Raw genomic sequence first — 22,217 nt, 5'->3', positions numbered from 1 at the left:
TTGCTGGAGCTGTGGCCCCTTTTCTCCTTTAGCGTCCATGGGTTGGCCTCCCCCTTCCGCTGTCTAGCCTGTTTTCAGGGTCTTTCTTCGCAGCTGTCCACCTGTACACCTCCACTTGTACGTGAGAGTGGCCTCATGCTGGGAGCGCTGGCTGGGTGGGGTCCTTGGTGTTGATCGAAAGCCGACAAGGTGCCAGGCACTGGTGACAGAGCACACATTGGCCAGCAGGGCCATATTCTGGGTTCCGGGACTGATTCACTGAGTTAATCAATATTTATTGAGCACGTAGTAGAGGTGGTGGGAAGAAATCAATTCCTGGGCTTCCTGCACTGCCTTCCAAACAGCAGGGGGAACATTCCACAAGGCTGCAGAGGCCAGGGAGCCAGACAGAGCTCGGCAATTCCAGCTCGGGTCCTCTCACCGCCCTGAGGACTCACCTAGTAGCCAGCCGTCTGCCCCTGCTTGAGAGCTGTGAAAGTGCACCGTGGCATGGGAGCGGTGGGAGGATTTGGAAATGGGAGGTATTCTCTGAGCTGCTGTTTTCCATCAGGCTGACCACTCCTCATGATTGCCCACATGGCAGCAGCATGAGGCCCTGCTAAACGCACCAGGAAACAGAGACTGCAGGCCACCGACTTGGAAGATGCAGCCCAGTCACGATTGTGAGATAAATGACTCGGGTTTATCCTTGGTAGCCCCACCCTTCCAGGGTCCCCCCTGTCATTCCTAAGTCCCTCGCAGGTTCAGTGGCCTCATCCCTCCAACAAACCACAATCAAAGACAAACTGGCTACTTGTGAATTTCACAGTGAATCCACTTCCCTCGGGGGGCATTTCTGTTGGAAGCCTTCCATCTAGAAAGAAGGCTTTCTCATTCCACATTCAAGGAACTCTGGGCACCACGGATCTGAAAGGGGTTTCAAGAGGAGGCAGCTGGGAAGTGTGGCCCTGGAGCTAAGCTGGACTCTGAGAAGGAAGTAGGACAGTTCCACAAGTGAGCTACGTGGCTGCTGAGTGTGCACCCAAGTTTCAAAATTCCCTGCCCTCCTCCAGAGATAACATGGGAGAGGAAAGGCGGTGGGTGACCTTGAGCAAATTGCTTGGCTGCTCTATTTCCTTAGCTGTAAAATAATCCTGGGCATTTGGCTTGCTGTGAGGATTAGAGATCATTAACATAAATTTTTAGCAGTTAATGAAATTATATTTGATGCAGAAAATATGTCCCTTTCAAAAATCCTGGATCCTTCCCTTTATGAAATGAGTAACCGGAGTCCATTCCCCACCCCCTCCCCCAAAGAGGGGCACAAACAGGCGGCAACAGTGAGGCACCCCAACCACAATTTATTACCCAAAGCAGTTTGAGGGATTCCAAGCATTGGTCACGGCCCTCCCCAGTTACAAGAAAGCCAGAGCCTCTTCAAACTCAGCCTCCACTCCCAGCTGAAGGCAAGGATTAAAAGGCTGCAGCCCAAGTTATGTCACTGCTACAATATCCTCATTCTTGACTAATAATCTCAAAGTCACAAATGGGCATCAAGTGATTTGGACCCAAATCTTACACAGGAAAACCCTACAATTAAAATAAGACGGGAGAGATCATTCCAACAGAAAGATACCAAGAGCGTTAATGGTATATGAGGAGGGAATTCTGTTTATAATCATCAGAATTTAATGGAATTGTCTATCATCATCGGGGAGTGTGAAGGGAATGCTCATCCTGGGGCAGGAAGACAGGTGCACTGGCCAAACCCTCCTGGGCAAGTCTCCCAGGAGGACTCCCCTTGACTGTTGCTCTAAGGAACCTCCTGGTTGCCTAGTGACAAAGGAGCCCACAGTGACTGCCCCTGACTGTGTAGAGGGTGGGGGTGGGGAGTGTGGGGAAGGCAGTTACACAGAATTCTCAGCAGTTGAAGAAGAGGCAATCTTCCAGCAGTGTTGAGAACTTTCCTGACTATATATCTACATTTGGAGAATGCAAGCTGGGTGGACCTCACGTGGGATTTCAGTTTTGGGTTTTTTTAAAAAAATTGATTTAAAAATTATCCTAAAACCCAGGTAGGTCAGTTCCTTAAAGTTTCCTTTTATCATCAAACCAAATAGCACTTATGTCTAGAAACACTGTGCTCTAAAAACTGTTGCCAACCCTTCATCCCAGACCATGAACTGAGATTTTTCATGAAAATCAATTTCTGAGCCAGTTAAGTCTGGATAAAGTTGTCTCTTCGTAACTTAGCTCCCACCCCCACCTGGCCAGTCACGGTGGAACCAGGAACCCAATGGGCAGATTTCTTTCCTTACTTAACTCAGGCATTCCAGGAAGAAGGGGAGTTCCCGGCACCTGCCTAACAAACTCGGCTCTACCTGCTGAACTTTGCTCTGTATGAACAGGTAGGTCAGTCTGGCTGCAAATTCCCCCAAACTGTCCCTACTTGTTTTTTTAAGGCACACCAATTCCTCTGTGTAACGCTCTCTGCTTATAATGAATTATGTTAATTATTTTTGCTACTCAAAAGAAAATTCTGCATCAAGGCCCTCCCCTGCCCTGAGATACTGGTGTGGGTTGCGGCGGAGGGGGGGAAGCGGGGCAGGGATGAGGCCAGAGTCCAATTAATATTAGGGATTCTGGTCCTTGGGGTCGCACTTGAGCATGACTTTCAACCCCAATCCCTTTCTGGCTGTTTCAAAGGCCTCCAGAGCTTTCTCCAGAGGAAACCTATGGGTAACTAAGGGCATTACATTCACAGACTTGGAGGCAAGCATCGAAATCGCCATCGGCCACCTGTAAGAGATCACAAGTGTTACATTCAACCTACAGGAGGAAAGAACCAGGTCCCCAAAACCACCAAGCACAAGATCAGCTTGGCCATAGTTATTTATATGGCGCTGCGGTTCTACAAGGTCTATTCTACGGACAAACAATGGTAGAAATAATCTTATGATTTGCAATCTGGGAGTACAGAGTCTGTTCCCAAATGCCTCCACCCCTCTGCAGTGTCTGTCACGAAGCCTAGAATTCCTTTGGCGTGAAGGCATAAGGCAAACGGAGGCCACTGTGAAGAGGCAGATAAGCCTCAGAGAGGCAGCCGACGATAATCCATCCATATCCCTTTGCAGCTTGGCAGAGTTCACTGGCAAATGGCACTCTGCTGCCGGAATGGTCATAGGCTCTAGTGGTGGGAGTAGGGATACTGGTGGGGAAGGTGGTCCTGGGAAAGTTCCCCGGCTGGGAAGAGGCTAGAGCCACAGAACATGAGGTGGGGTGAACTAAGACCCGAGAGGGTGGGCCCTGGGGCTCTGCGGTGTAAACCAAGGGACTTGAGTTCTTGCTGTTGTCCCCCTTTCTCTCCTTCTTCCCTTGAAAGGGGGAAAATTAAGAGCTGGCCACTTGAGGAAATGAAGCAGAGAGGGCCTGGGTGATGAGGGCCAGACACCCAAGAAGAACGTGCTGCAAGATCCCCCACCTTCCCCCCTTCCCTCTGCCATCTCTGCCCTCCTGTTTTTTAACCAGGAGTGATGCTCTCTTTGGATCCCTACCATGACATGTGGCTGTCAGTGCGCCTAGGGAGTGCCCCTCATGAATAAACAGGAGAGACTCTTGGTCCCTGAGGCCGTGCAGGGGTCTTGCTGGCCGCTCGCCACCCTGGCTCACCCACAACATACTCACGTGTTGCAATATCGAAACACGCCCTTGATATCCACTTCCCGGATGGCTGCGTGCACCAGGGGCACAGTGGTCATCTCAGAGCCCAGCCCTACGAGCACCAGAGTCCCACCAGAACGAGTAGCCTGAAGAGGAGATGAGAACAAGAAAACCCAGGAGATCAGAAGACTTCTCACTCAAAATGACTTTCGTCACATAAACATCTGTTTGCATCAGGTGAGTATCCAAATATTCCAGAGAATACGATTCTTTCTCTACTAGTGAACTCTTGCACAGGTAGACCAAACTTAACGGAGCAGCAGAGTTATCTTCTTAAGGATCCTGAAATCACACACTTTACCAGTGGAAGACCAGGCAAAGCGGGGGCCCCTTCTGCTGTCCACACGATCCTTGGCAACAGCCACGGGTCTCCAGACCCCAGCGAGAATCTCCCCTACAAACAAGGTTAATCTTCAGCCCCCAAGCATCTCTCAGAGCCTTGCCAATTCCGTACCAGGTGTTGGCTCAGGCACCTCCTCATCTCAGCATCCATTCCTCCTCTAGGATGTCAACGCCACAAAAGACAGGACTTTTGTCAAACCTCTAAGGAACTACCCTCTTGGTGAGGAAACTGCCAAGCACATACAGATGGGAAGAGCCATTAGAATTCTAAGGCTTGAACATTGCTTTATACATGCACGCTGGCTGACATTTAGAAATATTTTTGTTCCAGAGTCATTCATCCCGAGTATCATCAGTCACACCGGCTTTTGTTTTCCTCGCACATCTATCTGCCTTACCAGTTCCCTCCTTGGAGTGGGCCAGACATGGAAATTTCTCCTGATAATCTCCACAGGATTCCACATGAGTGTTGTGCCTGCTCCAGAGATTTTTGGGGATCACTGTCGTCAGTGTTTGAGAGACAGAAAAATAGTTCACTTGCCTCAGTTTTCATGACAGTCGGCAGCAGCAAGCACTTCCGGGGACCATTCTGAGTTTAACCAGTAGAGCTGCAAAAGAGGCACGCACCACAGCCTCTATCTCTGAGGGGACGGATACACCATGAAGAGAGGCCTGCGACACAGCAGTGACTCTGGAATTTATACTCAACCAGCTTCCTCATGTGCAAGATCAGGATGTTGCCCCCCCCAGCAGGGTGGCTGGCCTAACAATCACAGTGCTCAGCACTAGGTTGGGCTCACTGGTTGGCACGTTTTCTGTTTTTATTGAAGCGCAGTCACTTACAAACCACCTGTGACTTATGAACGCTGTTGGTAAGGGGGGGGGATGCTCTCTCCCTACTGAAAAAGGTGAGGTGGGGCATGGGGTCAAAGTTGTGACTGAGTTCCAGAAAACTCTTGAATGAGAAATTTTCTTGGAAAACTGTTTCTCCAACAGCATTTCCTCTCCTCCTAGTGAGAAGAAGGAGGAATACTGCCCAACTGGCCAACCCAAGGTGCCAGGAACACTTGGACTACCTGACCATTGTTTTGTGGGCATGACCTCTGCACCAAGATGACATGAATTCTGCCCTAAGCATTTGCCTTGTCTCCTCCCAAACATTTTCTAGTCACAAATCTGGCAGGAAAGTGACTCTCAGCTATGTTCATATAAGGTGCCTCCACCTAACCATTGGCGGGGTGGCCTGCAGCATATAGCATCGGTCATGCATAATGGCTCCACTCCTCACTCAGGAGAGGCACCGGCTTCAGGCCTGGTAAGGCCCTTGGGTCACATTTACCTCTGCACCCACCTCAGGTAGCCTGGCAAATGGGCCCCCACCAACAGTTGCAGATAGATTCCAACTGTTCCCAGGGCTCTCCAGGCAGCAGAGAAGAGAAAGAAAGTCTTGCATTATGAAGCCATGTCTTTACTGCCTCTCTGTGGAGTGGGGGTCATTGACTGCCAACAACTTGAAGACAGTTAGACACACCTTATGCATCATAGCCCCCAAGGTCTCCGGACAAAGCCAGGACACAGCAGGTGCCCAAGACATGTCATTGGTGAACTGATCACACACAGACCCATTACCCTCTGAGTTTTGGGTTCTCTTAGCCCCTTCCCACAAGGCAACCATTATCTCTGACTGCAGAGCAGAGGGTGGGCCGGCTCCAATTGGAACTTTGGACAGAGCAAAAGTGGCACCTGTTCGTCTCCCATCCCACCGCTTCCTCACCCCTGATGCCAGGGGCATCCTGGTGGGAAAATGGCTGGGCAGCTCGGCCAGGGTACCAGGTCAGCTTTCCCCAGAAGGTCTTGCGTGGTGCAAAGTGCCCTTTTGCATGACCCAGCTGTGACTCAGAAGGAAGGAGGAAGCCCGCACTGCTGTGGGACAGCAGTGTAAGGAGGCAGGGCGGGAGTGCCCAGGGTGGCAGCTGCTGCTTCGGCTCTCCTCAGCCCCGTCCCTCCCACCCGAACATGGCTGCCCACTGGCTCCTTGTCCCCTTCTTCCCTTCTCTCCTAAGCAGTGGATAGAGTAAGAAAAGCTCAGGCATTGGAGCAGCATGCTCAGGGCAAGTCACCAGGACTCCTGTGGTAAAATGTGGAAAGGGAGAAGTAGTCTTCACGGCTCCAGTGCAGATCCGGCATCACACTTATAAAGCACCCAGCAGAAGACCCAGCACAGAGTAGGGCTGGAACCTAGAAGGTGTTTTTTCTCCCCTCTTTCCATCATACTTGGATCCGTCAACACCACTCCCCACCCCTGTGTCCCCCCACTCCCCCATTTCCGCCAACTTCCCATAAATTATGGGTGGGTTGCTGAGGGGCAAATCAGGTACTGGCGGCTTACCCATTCCCAAGTCCAGGAGAGAAGGGGAGTAGGCAACTGTGACCCTGAAAAACCACCCCACCTTGTGACTAATTAAATTAATGGCTGTTGCTTTGTATCAATGACTCAAAGACTGCAGATTTCCTCAATAAAAGAAGATAGGGATTTCCCACACACAACTAAGGCATGGTTTCCCATTCCTCTTGTTGAATTTTTTTTTTTTTTTACCAAGAGTCCTTTTATGATCACAGATATGATCACTTAAGGGGTGGGTCTCTTAACATCTTTCGAGGGCCATATACACCTGTTACCTCATTAAGCCTCATCCAATAAGGAAGGATGTGAAGCAGGTGAGATAAAACAAACGAGCAAACAAAAATCAGACATACTGAGGTCATCTCGTTTTGTCTGGAGGTCACATGGTAAGCTAGTGAAGACACTTGATCCCAGCACTCCTTACAGCTGCCCACCCTGTGCTGATTGCCCAAAGCTGCCCACCAGCTTCAGCCAGCGTCACCCAACTCACATAGATGCCTGACTGGATGGCAGGCTCCGCCCCTGTGCACTCGATGGTCACCTCTGGCTTGCACCCCAGCAGACCTTCCACTTTACTGGCCACTTCCTTAGGGCTCTCCTTGGAGATCTGGAGGATGATATCAGCCCCAACTTCCTTGGCTTTAGACAACCGAGAGGCAGACAGATCTAAAGTGGAACAAAAGTCTCTTTCAAACTGAGAACTGGATGGTGGATTAGGGAGCAAAAGGTGGAGGTGCAGGTCTGAATGGCAGTGCAGCCCCGGTGTAGTGGGTGGTGCCGACGAGCCCAACACACATACTCTCTACACCTTCCCACGCTCCCATGCACACCACACAGCCGTGTGTGCACACGCTCGCCCTCCCCCCATCTCTCAGATCACTTCTCAAACACCCACACTGTTCTACACCCCCGCACAACCCTCTACACACACCACACAGCGGCACACGCACTCTCTCTCTCTGAAAGGTCACTGCTCCTCATACACACGCTCTCAGATACCTTGTACACACACTCTGATACCTTCTTCACACACAAAACACATTCACTCACCTATATCCCTACTCCCCTTTACACACACTCCACACAATTCTACACACCCACACCCACACTCTCACAGACACCTTTACACAAACACACACACACATCCTTCTATACCCTACATGCTTCCACACACACTACACTGACCCACACATGCTGTCGCAGATAAGCTCTCCTCTCACACACACACATTTCCCACCCATACCACACACCTCACACATAAACACCCTCTTACATACACCCCACTAACTCCACATCACACACACACACAAGCAGCCCTTCTTTGCCTCCTGGGTTTTGTCAAATGGACGAAGGGCTAAGCTTCTTCTTAGAACCAAGTGAGCAGTAGGGACATCTGAGGTCCACACATAAAGAGCCAGGTCCTCCTCTTCATTGCATCTACCCTCTCCCAGAAGCTTCAAAAGAGTCTCCTCCTGACCTCTGAGTTGGTCATCCCCTGGGTGGGCTTTTCAACCCTGGAACCCAGGGGAAAAGAGGGGGAGCCCCTTTACAGACCTAGCACCCCAGGAAGAGAATAGCTCTCATGCCCTTGCCCCAAACCATAAGCGAGCTGTTTCCTCTTTAAGGAGATTTTTTTTTTAATTTACTATTTATTTTGAGAGAGAAAGAGCACAAGCAAGGGGAGCTGCAGAGGGAGAGGGAGAAGACTCCCTGCTGATCAGGGAGCCTGATGCGGGGCTCAATCCCAGGACCCTGAGGAGAGATCATGATCTGAGCTGAAGGCAGATGCTTAACTGACTGAGCCACTCAGGTGCCCCCCCTCTCCAAGGAGATTTAAAAAGAAAACCTTCTTACCAGTAACCAGCACTTGAGCTGCACCCATGGCCTTGGCCACGATCAGAGTGACGAGTCCAATCGGCCCTAAATAAAGCAGGAAATGGGAGATATTTGTGAAATATTAAACATCAGCTCTCCCCCTGTCCAGGCCATGGACAGGAACCATATCTTGTGTGCACCTCTAGCATCTATCCCAGTGCCTGACACATAGTGAGACCTTAACAACTGCTTGAATGCATAAGTAAACGAATATATGAAGAACTGTTCTCCACATGAAATTTTGCTTCTAGTGCTGAGTTCTATTTCATTCTCTCGGACCTCAGAGCTAGATATTTGCCATTTACTCTTGGACACTGCTTGGGGATAATGTCAAAGAACCAGAGGGCTCAAGGAAACATGTATTTGTTAAGAGAATAAGATGTCTCAGAAGGTCTGGATCCATTATCCTGTTCTCTCTTTGACTCCTATCTTCTTACTACCCACCACATCTCCCCAAGGAGAGACACATCTTTCACACGTGCACTCTGAGGACTCTCTTGGAGGGTGTTATTAAGTGAACTGGCTCCCTGGGTTGACCCAGCTGCTCAGGCAGCTCTAAGTTGTTCAGGTGCCTAAAAATCAGCCCGGAGACCACCTGCTTCCCACAGTAACTGCATGCTAGATGACACGGTTTTAATACAAAAAACCAGACCCACAAAATGAAGCTATGCATATTATCTTTGAGGCTTAGCTTTTTGACAGTGCTTTTGAAAATAATTTTGTGCATTCTGCCAAAAATCAAAACCCTGGAACATACTTGAAATGACCAACAAAGAGGTGATTAGCTAAACAAACTACAGTGGGGATACTACACAGCTCCTAAAAATTATGTCATAACTCTTCTATCTAGTGTCATGGAAAGATGCTCATAACATATTGATGTTTTTTCTTTAAAAGTAAAATAAAGTGTGTTTAGCATGATCTCATTTTTAAAGACCTGAAAGAGTCTACATCAAAATATTTACAGTGGTGCTCTCAGGCTGATAGGTGATGGGGCTATGGGTGAATTTCTCGGCATGTATGTACACGTGTGGGATGTGTGACTTCTTTTTCCATGTCAGAAAAGGTATTATGCAGATTTAAAGTAGATATGTCACTTGAACACTCTCCTCTGTTAGCTCATCGAGGCAGGTCTGTTCTACACCCATCACCTCTCTTAGAAAGCCCCGAAGTTATTTATTTGGCCCTGTCACATTAGTCCTGAAAACGTATGAGGACTAACTCAAAATGGATTAAAGACTTGAACATCAAGACCTAAAACCATAAAACTCCTAGAAGAAAACATAGGCCATAAGTTCCTTAACATCAGCCTCGACATGATTTTTGGATTTGACCCCAAAGGCAAATGCTTTCTAATAAAAGCAGAAATAAACATGCAGGACCATATCAAACTAAAAAGCTTCTGCACAGCCAAGAAAACCATCAACAAAATGAAAAAGTCAATCTACCAAATGAGAAAAAATATTTGGAAATCATATCTAATTAATATCCAAAAAATACATAAAGAACTCATACAACTCAATAGCAAAAAACCAAGCAATCTGGGGCGCCTGGGTGGCACAGTGGTTAAGCGTCTGCCTTCGGCTCAGGGCGTGATCCCGGCGTTGTGGGATCGAGCCCCACATCAGGCTCCTCCGCTGGGAGCCTGCTTCTTCCTCTCCCACTCCCCCTGCTTGTGTTCCCTCTCTCGCTGGCTGTCTCTATCTCTGTCGAATAAATAAAATCTTAAAAAAAAAAAAAACAAGCAATCTAATTTTAAAAAGGGCCAAGGATCTATAGACATTTTCTTTTTTTCTTTCTTTTTTTTTAATCTCTACACCCAATGTGCATGCTGTACTAAGTCAGCCAGGCACCCCTAAGTAGACATTTCCCCAAAGAAGACACACAGATGGCCAACAGGTACATGGAAAGGTGCTCGACATCACTCGTCATCAGGGAAATACAAATCAAAACCACAATGAGCTATCACCTCACACCTGTCAGAATGACTACTATTAAAAAGACACGAAGTAACAGTGTTGCTGAGGATGTGGAGAAAAGGGAATCCTCATGCACTGTTGGTAGGAACGTAAATTTCCAACTACTATGGAAAACAATATGGAGATTTCTCACAAAATTAAAAATAGAACTACCATATGATCCAATAATTCCACTTCTGAGTATATTTGAAGAAAATGAAAGACACTACCTCGAAAAGATATATGCACCCCCACATTCACTGCATCATTACTTACAATAGCCAAGATATGGAAACAACCTAAGTGTCCATCCGTGGATGAAGAGACAAAGAAAATGTGGTATATACATACACAGTGCAATAGTATTCAGCTATAAAAGGAAATCTTGCCATTTGCGAGATGGATGGACTTTGAGGGCATTATGCTAAGTGCAGTAAATGAGGCAGACAAAGACAAATACTGTATGATCTCACATGTGGAATTTAAACAAACAAAATGAAACAACAAAGCTCACAGATACGGAGTTCAGATTGGTGGCAGGGGGGTTGGGTGGGGTGGGTGAGAGGTGAGTGAAATACAGGGAAGAAGGTCGAAAGGCACAAACTTCCAGTTACAAATAAATAAATCACGAGCATATGATGTACAGTGTGGTGATTATAATTAATAATACCATATTGCATATTTGACAGTTGCTAAGAGAGTAGATCTTAAAAAGTTCTCACTGCAAGGAAAAAAAAACTTTGTATCTATGTATTGTGACAGATGTTAATTAGACTTACTGTGGTGATCCGTTTGCAAACTATACAAATATCAAATCATTACATTGTACATCTGAAACTAATGTCATGCTATATGTCAATTATATGAAAAAAAAGGTGTATGAGGAACACCAGACCACACCCACAAGGAGCATGAGCATGCTGTCTGTGTCACTAGCATTAGACACCTAGAATGGTTCAGTCTGAGGCTGCTCGGGTTTGTTCGGGTGGCTGGAAGCAGGGGAGGAAAGAAGGCAGCCAGCTGCGACTCCAACATGCAGAGTGCTGGCTCACGGTGGACTGGACTCCATTCCTTCCACCGGCCACGAGCAGGCCCCACCTCATTCCTGGATGGACCAGGAGGCCACTTCTCTGGCATGATTTGAAAGTCCCAAAAGTTGCCCTTCCCTTTACTACCAGAAATATGTCCCTAGTTTCCTGTCAAGTTAAAAAATAATTCCAAATTGCATTCTTTCAATGAACAAAAAGGTTATGTGGCCTAGGAAATCAGCTGAGTTACTATTACATCTGCAGACGGTTTATTTAGCAAAGTGCTGGCCCTGAGGGAAGGGGACATTGTGATCCTCGCCCACCCAGAAAGATTCTAGGGCCAATTTCAGCCATTGGAGGGAGAATGAGATGGGCAGAGGGATCTCCGCATTCCCTTTTAATGGACTCATAATCAGGGTGTCATTTGTCTCTTACCAGCTCCACACACGAAGACCTTGTTCCCCAGGGTGATCCCAGCTCGCCGGCAGGCATGGATCCCTACAGACAGTGGTTCGATCAGGGCCCCTTCTTCAAAGGTGACATTGTCAGGAAGCCTGGGGTGTCATTCAACACACTCAGTTAGTCCCTCTGGGTTAGTAATAAAAGGAGCTAATATTTATTGAGCATTTATTTATGTGCTAAGCAATTTACATCTATTTATTCACATAAATCCTTGGAAGAGTTCTGGAGTAGGTACTAATATTTTATAGACAAGGAAACAAAGCTTTAGAGAATTAAATGACTTGCTCCAAAGGTTCAAAACTAGTGAGAGGCTCAAAGGGTTTGAAATGGAAACCAGATAATGCCTGATTCCAGAGCCCAGGCCACACTGCCCTGCTCTGAAAATGGTTTTCTTTGGACAAATCACTTTGGTGAATGTGAACACATTATGTTTTCTTTAACATGTTATCCAAGACAAGGTATGGTGTGGCTGTCATTAATAACTGAGAAGTTTCATCTAACAAGAGGTTAATATAACCACATGCCAGGATCTCATCTGCTTCTCAAACTTACGTACAGCCTTTCCAGTTTCACCTCAGCAAACAATACCAACTATCAGCCGCTTTGCAAAATACTGGTTCTAGAAGAACCATATCTGATGGTAGCAGCTGCCTGGCTGTCCCTGGACCAGTCATGGTGGGAAAAGGGCCTGTCTTCCAGGTAGCTGGTTAAATGCTGTGTCACCTTCACCACCGGGTTCTTGGTTTTCACTGAGTCTACTTGACCCTACTACCCACCTCACTGATGATGACAGCAAACATTTGCATAAGGCTTTACAGATTAGAGGGCTTTCTCATCCATTATCTCATTTGATCCTCACTACAACCTTGTCAGGCAAGAATGGCAGGCTTTATTTTTACCTTTATTCTACAGAAGAGGAAACAGAAGCCCAATGACATTCGGAGATGTGCCCAAGGTTACAAGGCTAATGAATGGAAAAGCAAGACTTGAAGCCAGGTCTCCTCCTTCCACATCCCGCCTGCCCTGTATTAGCTGCCTCATGGTACAAGTGGCTCTGTGGATAATACCTCATTTCTGCTTGGTTGGTCCTCGCTGTCCAGTATTTTTATTCAGTGCCCCCAACCTCCACATGCTAGAACATAAAATTCCTCACGTTCCAAAAAGAAAGGTGGCAGCCAAACCAAGTACTCATTCCCATGATGTGTCACCAAATAAGGAGGCCAGAAGTCGGCCTGCCCGCTGCCCCACCTTGTCCCCCCGCCCCTCTGCTTTTCTTCCAAAATCTCCCCACTTCAGTCCTCTCCTGCTCGGATTGCTGCCATCACCCCTTCTACCCACACCACCTACCCTATCGATTCTATAAAAGGCACAAAAGTTTGAAATGAAATAATGAAGACTCCCAAACTCTCTCAAGGAACCCCCAACCACACTCTGTCAGACACGCCTGCCCCTTTACATCTGGGATTCCCCCAAAGCTTGTATGGGCTCTGAGCGGAGGGTAGCCTTTGGTTGGGACTGGCACGCTCCTTTCCCCTTGGCAGGAGAACACCCAGGAAAAATGAGGTTGGGGGTGGCAATGATGGAAGATTGTGATGGAGAGATTATTCTACTGACGAGGCGGAAGCACTGGGCAGAGTCCTAGGCCCACTGCCTTTGCCATTGACCTTTGGAGAGTCACTGGGTCCCCCTTCCCCGACCTTGTTCGGTGGGGATTGACGGAGAGAGAGGATGACAGCACCCTAAGTTTCTTCCCAGCTCCAAGCAATCATGACTTTATAAACAACAGAGAATAAGACAACTTGGTGGTTTTCACAGTAGGGTTGAGGGAATAGCAAAAGGTTAGAGGATGATCAAGAAGCCAAGGGGGAAGCAGGAAGATAAAAAGAAAGAAAATCAGTTGGGTAGGAAAATAAAGAGGCTGTGGCAGTACAGGAATCCTCACAAAGAAACCAGAGAGGCGGGCGTGGGTCCAGCGCTGGTGTGCGGATATGAGCAGAAAGCGCCCTGGGAGGAAAGGAAAGGTGGGAGGTTGCATGGCCCCTCCTCAGCCCTCCCACTAACATCGCCAACAGAATACACCCCCCCCCCGACCATGCCCTACAAACCCCGTCCCCCCATCCCCAGTATGAGGCTTCCTCTTAGACCTAAACTCTACCTATCTCCCAGACACAAGGCCACAGCTATGACACAGCATGGCCCCATTTATTGAGCACCTACTATGTGCCAGACCTCATGTTGAATACTTGATACGCTTTTCTCATTAAATTCTGTCAGTAATTCTATGCATTTCATCATATCGGTGCTATTATCATCTCCATTTCCCAGGCAATGACATTGAGGTTACAAAGTTTAACTCGCTGAAGGTCACACAGTTGGTAAAGGGCAGAGACCAGTGGTTAGTCTTAAACTTCACCATTTTGCTTTTCTGCCTTTCATGAAAACCTTGTTTGGTGCCTCGACTTGGAAAGGGCCCAAAGTGGGCTGGTTCAGGAACCACTTGCTGAAAGGTGGACTCTGCCCACGTAACCTGCTTTCTTCTAGAGCAGTTAGGTGTTGACTTAAACTCATCACGAGGTCTAGCCTGTGACTCCTCTTAAGGCTTCCAGTGGGCACTAGAAAACTCAGATCTGTCAGACTGCCCCTGTGACTGGCACCCGGTCTCCTTCAGGTAAGCCCTATCCTGGCCAACAGAGCCACAGCTGGGGCCAGGCTGGGATGGAGGAAAACACACCTGTCAGAAGGTAGGAAGGAAAGTGGTGCAGTAGCACCCACAGCCCCATGGAATGGGACCCATGCGGAAGGGGCAACACTTTGCTTCTGCCAGATACAAGTTCTTACCCCAAAACCAATTCAAGAGTTGGGATAGGGTAGTGAGCACTGGGCAGGAATTTAAGACTCATGGCTGCCCCAGCTTGACTCCTGGCTCTGCTGTGTGCCCAGTTAGCCTCCTCCGTCTGGCCTCTGCACCCCTGCACAAAACTGCCACACTGTTGCCCACCTCACCGCTGTTCTTACGAAGGTTAAGTCAGATAAAGCCTGCAAAGCACTGATGAGCCCAAGGCCAGGCACAGAGTACTAATGACTGTGACTCCACAGGCATTGCCTGATTGGGTCTCCAGGTGACTAAATGAGCCCAAAGCAGAAGGTGACATCATTTCCCCAAAGTCACTCACTAGGAGGGCATGGACCCAGGGTCCCAAAGCTCACATGCTGGCTCCAGGCCATGCTTCCTCAGTAAACCCCAGTGGCTGCTGTTACTGGTGTTGGGATCAGGGTCACTGCTGTAGTAAGTTCTCTTTCCTGGGAGCTGCCTTGGAAACCAGTAATGGAGGACGAACCACAGCAAGCTATCTGCAGGATGGCTGGAGGGGCGTGAGTTAGGCAACAATTTTCTATTGTTGCCCGAGGTGAGGGAGCTTCAACTCAGACACTAAACCAAGTACTGTCAGTCTCAGCCCTAGGCAAGCTACCTTCCCTCAGTGCCACCAACAAGGGCCTGTCCAGCGGATGCTTCGTGTCTGGAATTACGAGCTCAAAAGAACAAAGAAACCACCACAGGAAACTAGAAGAAAGAACCCCAACCAAACAGAGGGTGGAGAGGTCCCAGATGGCCCGGCCAGGCCTTGGGCACTAACTTGTAGCAGAAGTCAGCGTTGTGCTTATAAAAGCGGCAGAGGTTCCCGTCATCAGGGGGCGTGGCACAGAAGAAGATGGATGGCGACAGATTGTATCGGCCAATCTTGCAGAATTCATCCATTTCTCGCAGAGCGCCAGGCTCGATGGCAACACGATCCCCTGGAGACGAAAACGCGAGCAGGGGCAGAGCTTCTGTGAAGGGGCACGTTCTCCTGGGCAGGTGCCAGCGGGGGACTCGGGCCCAAGGAGCCACCCCCCTCCCTGGGACCCAGAGCACCTAGACAAGCCCAACCCGTTAGAGCTGCCACAGAAAACTCGGGATGCAGCACAGACTCACACTCTGGGAGACAGGGACCAGCATACTTCTCCACAGACGGGTTGCCTTCCCTTTCACCTCCTCGTGGAATAAGCCAACGCCCCCCTCCCTGCCCCCGCCTCAGCTCCACAACCACTTCCCAGCTTGGGAAACAGAGAACCAGCCCCCTCTCTAAGGCAAGCCAAGGCCCATCTCAAGCTGCTGTGTGGGGTTCACAGAATTTTTTCCTTCACCTGCTTTGAAAATATGGGGCAAGGCCTTTACAAATACAAGAGCCACAATTATGACACATCTTATGTTCAGTCTGGTTGTATTTAGACAATAACTAGGAGTTAACGGACTCCTGGGTTAGCAGATTGGCTCGGGCAAATGACCCACGGAGGTCTGAGACTCCAGTGGAGCGGAGAATAACATTCAGGCTTGTGAATTGGTGGACTTCTCCTCTGCCTCACTGTGCACTGCTTAGAAACCCAGCCTTCAAATTGCTCTTCTATCTTTTCATTATGGAAATTTTCAAACATGTATTAAAGTTGAAAGAACTGTACAGCAAACACCCAGATATCCTCCGCTTTGACTATTCAGTTAACATGGAGCTAATTTGCTTCATCACATATCCACCCATCCACCCCATCTATCCAACTCTCTTCTGCCCATCGCCCCATCTTCTTTCCTGATGCATTTCCAAGTAGGATGTAGCCATTGGTATACTCCATGCTGAAATACTTCAGCCTGCATATCATTAACCAGAGTTCAGTACTTGTCTCTGGTTATTTTTTAAGGGAAAATTTAGGTATTGATAGAATGCACAATCTTACATGGATCACCGGATGAATTCTGACAAATGCACTTGCCTGTGTAATATAAACCCCTATCATGATACAGAACACTACCACTCCCTTAGAAATTCCTTCCTTTGTGTCCCTTCCCAGTCAGTCCTCACCCCCACCCCCGGGGGAGCGTACGAGTGGAGCTGGGGCGACGCGCATCAGCCGCAGGTTTGCCCTTTACTAAACAGACAGGTGTTAAGTTATTTTTATGTCTTTTTCTGTTAAAAGTACCTACAGAGGAGTGCAGAGTGCTGGTATGCAGTTAGTGCTCGTTAACAGTAGTGGTGGCAGTGATGGTAGTGGCAGTAGTGATGTAAGTGATATCAACTATTTTTATTGTATTTAGCATTATCATAACTATCCGAGCTGGTATTATTGTACAGGAAATTCACACTGTAAGATAGATAGCCAGATTGTACATAAGTTAGGAATTCTTCCATGCCTTAGATTTCTTGATTCTTTAAGATCTATGTTAAAATTTTAGGAACAAACATCAAGAACTACTCAGTGAGTGCTTTTCTTCTTTCTAGACTAGCTGATTAGACCTTTTAGTCCAAATCAGCATGGGAAACACTTCAATAACAATTTTGTGTTCTAGGGGCGCCTGGGTGGCTCAGTTGTTAAGTGTCTGCCTTCAGTTCAGGTCATGATCCCAGGGTCCTGGGATCGAGCCCCGCATCAGGCTCCCTGTTCAGCGGGGAGCCTGCTTCTCCCCGTCCCTCTGCCTGCCGCTTCACCTGCTTGTGCTCTCTCTCTCTCTCTCTGACAAATAAATAATAAAATCTTTTAAAAAAGGATCCACAGAAATCCTTGCAACCACCAAAATGTGTTGCTCCACCTGTATGCATCCCTCTCTACTTTCTCTGTAGCCCTTGCTCCAAATTACCATTCTACCACTGACAGTGACTTCAAGCTAGCATTCAAGATCCTTATCATCAGGTGGAGTACTGTATGCCTCAGCCTGTCTTCTAATGATTACATTATAATAATATAATAATAACTCACAGTTGTATAGTGCCTTTTAAAGAGGGACTTTAATATAGATTTTGCATGTTTAACATCTCCACTAACTCCCCAACATAAAACCTTTACTCTGAACAACATAGAATTATTAGCACCCCAGATATGTTACACTTGCCTCTGTTATTTTATTACTTTGTTTCTCTTAACCAGAATATTCGCTTCTGACCTCTTCACTAACTCAAATACAAAACCATTCTCAGGTCCCTAGCTGCTGGACAACCCAGTCATTCTGAGCACTTGCTTCAGAGTCAGAAGGACCAAGGCCAGTACCCCAGCCTGAGATTCGCGAGTGTGTGGCTCTGGGCAATCACCATGCTTCGCTTTCTTCATTTGTAAAGGAAGAAAATAATGCCTACCTCAGAGCTGTCTCAGCAATGAAATACATAATTATACATGTAAATATTTAACATGGAGACTAATAAATAGTAAATCAATGAACATTATAATGCTGCCTTCTTCTTCCTGTAATTATTATTGTTAAATGTCCAGCTCAAAGACTTATCTCCTCCATGAAACTCCTCTAAACACCTCTGCCCACAACAAATGCCCTTTCCTTGAACTGCTAGAGTGTATTCTTTTTAACACCTGATAGCACGCTATGGTCTTATTCTCTAATTACTGGTATTTATGTATGTCCTGATGTCTGGTCTCCCCAACTAGATCAAAGTATCCAGGGACTGGATCTTCTCAATTCCCAGTATCCCTCAAAGCACCTGGCACAAGGTTAGACCCATTTTAGATGCTGACTAAGCACTTACTATAACTTAAAGAACCCCACTTTGTTATGACTAATACTAAGAGATCTCGTCCTACAGGTAAGAACTAATCAGTGGCTGTTGGAAACTATGGATCTTCCTCTTTGGGATAACATCACAAAATCTCAGGGGCTGCGTCAACTTCTGTACAGGATGACAGGAGGGCCTGACGATGTTCCTAAATGAAATACAAGTCCAGCTTCTTCAGGGCTGGATAGTTCCTCTCCGTGGAGCTGTGCTCAGAGAGCCTTATAACTGACACAGAATGGCGTCTCCTGCCAACCTTCTCCCCGTCTCGAATAATCTGATGTCCTCTCCAGGCTGTACAGTGGCCTCATCAGCAAAGGAAGGATAAAGTCAACAGCTGGCCGTGTCACACAGCTGGGATTTAATTCACTGTGTTGGGGAACATCACAGGCTGCCACAGTTGAGAATTCCTCCCTCCAAGAGCACAAAGTAAGCACATCTAGAAAAATACTGGTGGTTTTCCAGTCATCCAATAAGATCAAAGACTGTATCCAAGACCCTGTTTCTCAGCTCATGGTGGCAGTTTGTGGTTTCTATGCCTGGACCACTTCCCCTACCCCTTTACCTGGCTTATTCCTTCGTTGCCTTCAGATGTTGGACTAATTGTTTCTCCCTCTGAGGGGCCAGGGATCTGGTTAGAACACACAGATCACCTCACTATTCTTCTCTGTTGCCCTCAACACAACAGTAATTACATAACTGTATGTGTGTTCCAGACCTGTCTTCCTCTGTGGGAGGTTAAGATCCATGTGTGTAGAAACGGAGACTGCCTTGTTCACCACTGTAATCCCCGGGTTTAACAGAGGCCCAGCCCCAAGAAAGGAACACAAATATTCATTTATGTTGAAGAATAAATAAATCGGTTAGTTGAAGGGTTTTGCTGACCTGCTTTTAAGTGCTTTACCAGTGATCCCACTTTTATGACTGTCCCTGAGGCTTCATGCCCCAGCACCATTGGCTTTTCCACAACAAAATCCCCAATTCGACCATGCTGCCAGTAGTGGACATCTGAGCCGCAGATTCCAACGGAATGCATCTTCAGCAGCACTTCTGAGAAGAGGAAGGAGAAAACAAGTGAGGGAAGGAGTGACCCCTCTATAGTCTGAGGCACCACAACGCCTTCCCTCTGGATAGGAAGAGGGCTTGGTTTCAAAGGCCGGGTACAATATTTAGACCACAGAGGAAGACAAGCTAAACAGCAACACCAATTAAGGCTTATAAGCCAAGAAAGAGCAAAATAATTCCATTTGAGTGTTAATTCCATGTGTCAACTCAGCTAGGCTATGGTGCTTAGTTGTTTGGTCAAACAGTACTCGTTGGGGCGCCTGGGTGGCTCAGTCGGTTAAGCACCTGCCTTCGGCTCAGGTCATGATCCCAGGGTCCTGGGATCAAACCCTGCATTGGGTTCCCTGCTCAGGGAAGAGCCTGCTTCTCCCTCTCCCTCTGCCCCTCCCCCTGTTCGTGCTCTCTCTCATTCTCTCTCTCTCAAATAAATAAATAAATAAAAATCTTTCAAGGGGGGGCGCCTGGGTGGCACAGCGGTTGGGCGCCTGCCTTCGGCTCAGGGCGTGATCCCGGCGTTCTGGGATCGAGCCCCACATCAGGCTCTTCTGCTATGAGCCTGCTTCTTCCTCTCCCACTCCCCCTGCTTGTGTTCCCTCTCTTGCTGGCTGTCTCTATCTCTGTCGAATAAATAAATAAAATCTTTAAAAAAAAAAAAAATCTTTCAAGGGGCACCCTGGTGGCTCAGTCATTGAATGTCTGCCTTCTTCGGCTCAGGTCATGATCCCAGGGTCCTGGGATCAAGCCCTGCGTCAGGCTCCCTGCTCAGCGGGAAGCCTGCTTCTCCCTCTCCCACTCCCCCTACTTGTGTTCCCTCTCTTGCTGTGTTTGTCTCTGTCAAATAAATAAAAAATTTAAAATAAATAAATAAAAATCTTTCAAAAAACAAAACAAAAAACCAAAGAAAAAGAGTAGTTGTTGCTGTGAGGGTATTTTTTTAGATGTAATTAACATTTAAATCAGATTAAAGCAGATTACTGAGTAAAGCAGATTACTCTGCCTAAAGTGGGTGGGCCCCATCCAATCAGTTGAAGGCCCTAGGAGAAAAGACTGAGGTTTCCTGAAGAGGGAATCCTCCAAGACTGTAACATCAACTTTTACCTGAATTTCCAGCTTGCTGGTTGGCCCTACAAATTTCAGACTTGCCAGTCCTCACAATCACATGAGCCAATTCCTTAAAATAAATCTCCCCCAGCCCTCTCTCTATAGATATATATAATAAACCTATATATAATCTATATAATAAATCTTTCTCCCCTCTTTCTCAGTTCCATCTCTCTGGAGAACCCTAATACACTGCGTACACAAGATATTATTAATAGGAAAAAATGTATCAACCATCTAAGGGAAAAACTGTTTCCTAGGAGATAACTGATCCCACATAATTACTATGCTATGCCTGATTCTAATCTATCATGAGAGAAAGCCTGGCAAAATCTAGGCTTGGCAACACTTTGTGAGCTATCTGCGTTCTTCATGCCTGTTGTTTTATTTAAAAGTGCAGCTTTAATTTAAACCATCCAAAGGTTTCAAAGGGTATTTCCCCTTCACAGGTTTCCCCTTCCAAGTCAAGGGCAGCAAGAGACAAGAAAGCAAGAGCAGAAACAGTACCAGGGTCCTTTGAGTCCAAGACAGCCCTTGTTTGGCTACTTCTAGAATCAATACCAACTTTCCAGGACACAGTGAGGGGCCTCTTTCACGTTTCTGAACATGATATCTTGGTGAAAACGCTCAAGCCCTAAATATACATTACGTGCTGAACACTGACAGAAATAGCTATTGTCTGTATGCTTATCGCTATAAATCAATAAGCCAGCTGACCTTTGAGTAGCAAAGCTCTGGAGGCCTCAGGAAAGTTGCCTCCTATCCGATGTTCGCACAGAAGCTACAGTTCTGGGGTGAGGTGGGGAAGCACATCTCCAACTCACCAAGGTTGGAGAGGAGACCCAAGCGGCTGGGTATAGGATGAGTTTTCTAGAGACACTCTTCCCCTTGCTCTCAGCCTCACTTCAGAGTCCTGCAGATTATGAAGTGGGACTCTAGGGGTGGGAGGGGTTGGAAAACCGTCAGCAGGTATCTGCTCCAGCCAACAGGAGGCATGACTTCCCCAGGTACAGACACCACTGCAGGAAATGTGCTTCCAGCTGGGCCTTACCAGCTCTCCTAGTGAGAGGCCAGAGGACTGTTACAAAGGCGGCAGGAAGCCCACCCCAGAGCACCTACCCACTGTCTGTGCCTGGTTGATCAGGACCTTGGGGAAGCGCTCTGTGCGGCCCCTCCTATCCCCCACTGGACAGAAGGTCCTAGTCCTCCTATAGTGACGTTCTCTTTCTAATTAAGAGATCAAGCTCTGTAGACTCACTCATTTTCAAAGCTTGGGTTAGGGTTAGGATGGGATTTGGCCACCTGAATAGCAGCTTATAGTAGATAGAGTAACCCAACTCTAGGTTAGGTCAAATGAGGAACAACTCTGCCTTTGGTCCAGAAAGATATTTTATGTCAAAAACTCTGGGACATGTCAGCAGACTGATATGGTAACTCTTCTGAATTTATCACTATTTTATGTGGCAGTCAAGTTGAATCTATCCAGTCGTGCCGTGGATAACAGACTAGGTTGTTGGCCTAACAAAAAGATAGTTTTTCTTTTTTTTTTTTTTAAGATTTTATTTATTTATTTAAGAGAGAGAGAGAGAATGAGCAGAGGGGAGAGGCAAAGGGAGAGGGAGAAGCAGTCTCTCCGCTGAGTGGGGACTTGATCCCAGGACCCTGAGATCATGACCTGAGACCAAGGCAGATGCTTAAC

General features: G+C 47.4%; 1 protein-coding gene across 1 annotated transcript in view; it reads right to left on the bottom strand.

The window, feature by feature from the left end:
- Positions 1 to 1,320: 1,320 nt before the first annotated feature.
- The window catches only part of SORD (sorbitol dehydrogenase), a 34,073-nt gene continuing 13,176 nt past the window's right edge, over positions 1,321 to 22,217 (bottom strand). The window contains exons 3-9 of the mRNA XM_045812250.2: positions 19,238 to 19,402; positions 15,404 to 15,563; positions 11,742 to 11,860; positions 8,300 to 8,365; positions 6,936 to 7,111; positions 3,664 to 3,785; positions 1,321 to 2,778 (exon numbers count right to left, since the gene is read on the bottom strand). Coding sequence (XP_045668206.1) covers positions 2,613 to 2,778; positions 3,664 to 3,785; positions 6,936 to 7,111; positions 8,300 to 8,365; positions 11,742 to 11,860; positions 15,404 to 15,563; positions 19,238 to 19,402 — 974 coding nt within the window. The 3' untranslated portion in view covers positions 1,321 to 2,612. The remainder of the gene's footprint in view (positions 2,779 to 3,663; positions 3,786 to 6,935; positions 7,112 to 8,299; positions 8,366 to 11,741; positions 11,861 to 15,403; positions 15,564 to 19,237; positions 19,403 to 22,217) is intronic.

Source organism: Ursus americanus, chromosome 36 (genome assembly GCF_024610735.1).
Source record: "Ursus americanus isolate L20-20 chromosome 36, mUrsAme1.1.p, whole genome shotgun sequence".
Taxonomy (NCBI): domain Eukaryota; kingdom Metazoa; phylum Chordata; class Mammalia; order Carnivora; family Ursidae; genus Ursus; species Ursus americanus.
Note: the sequence above shows the minus strand (reverse complement) of the source record. Positions and strands in the feature narration are given on the sequence as shown.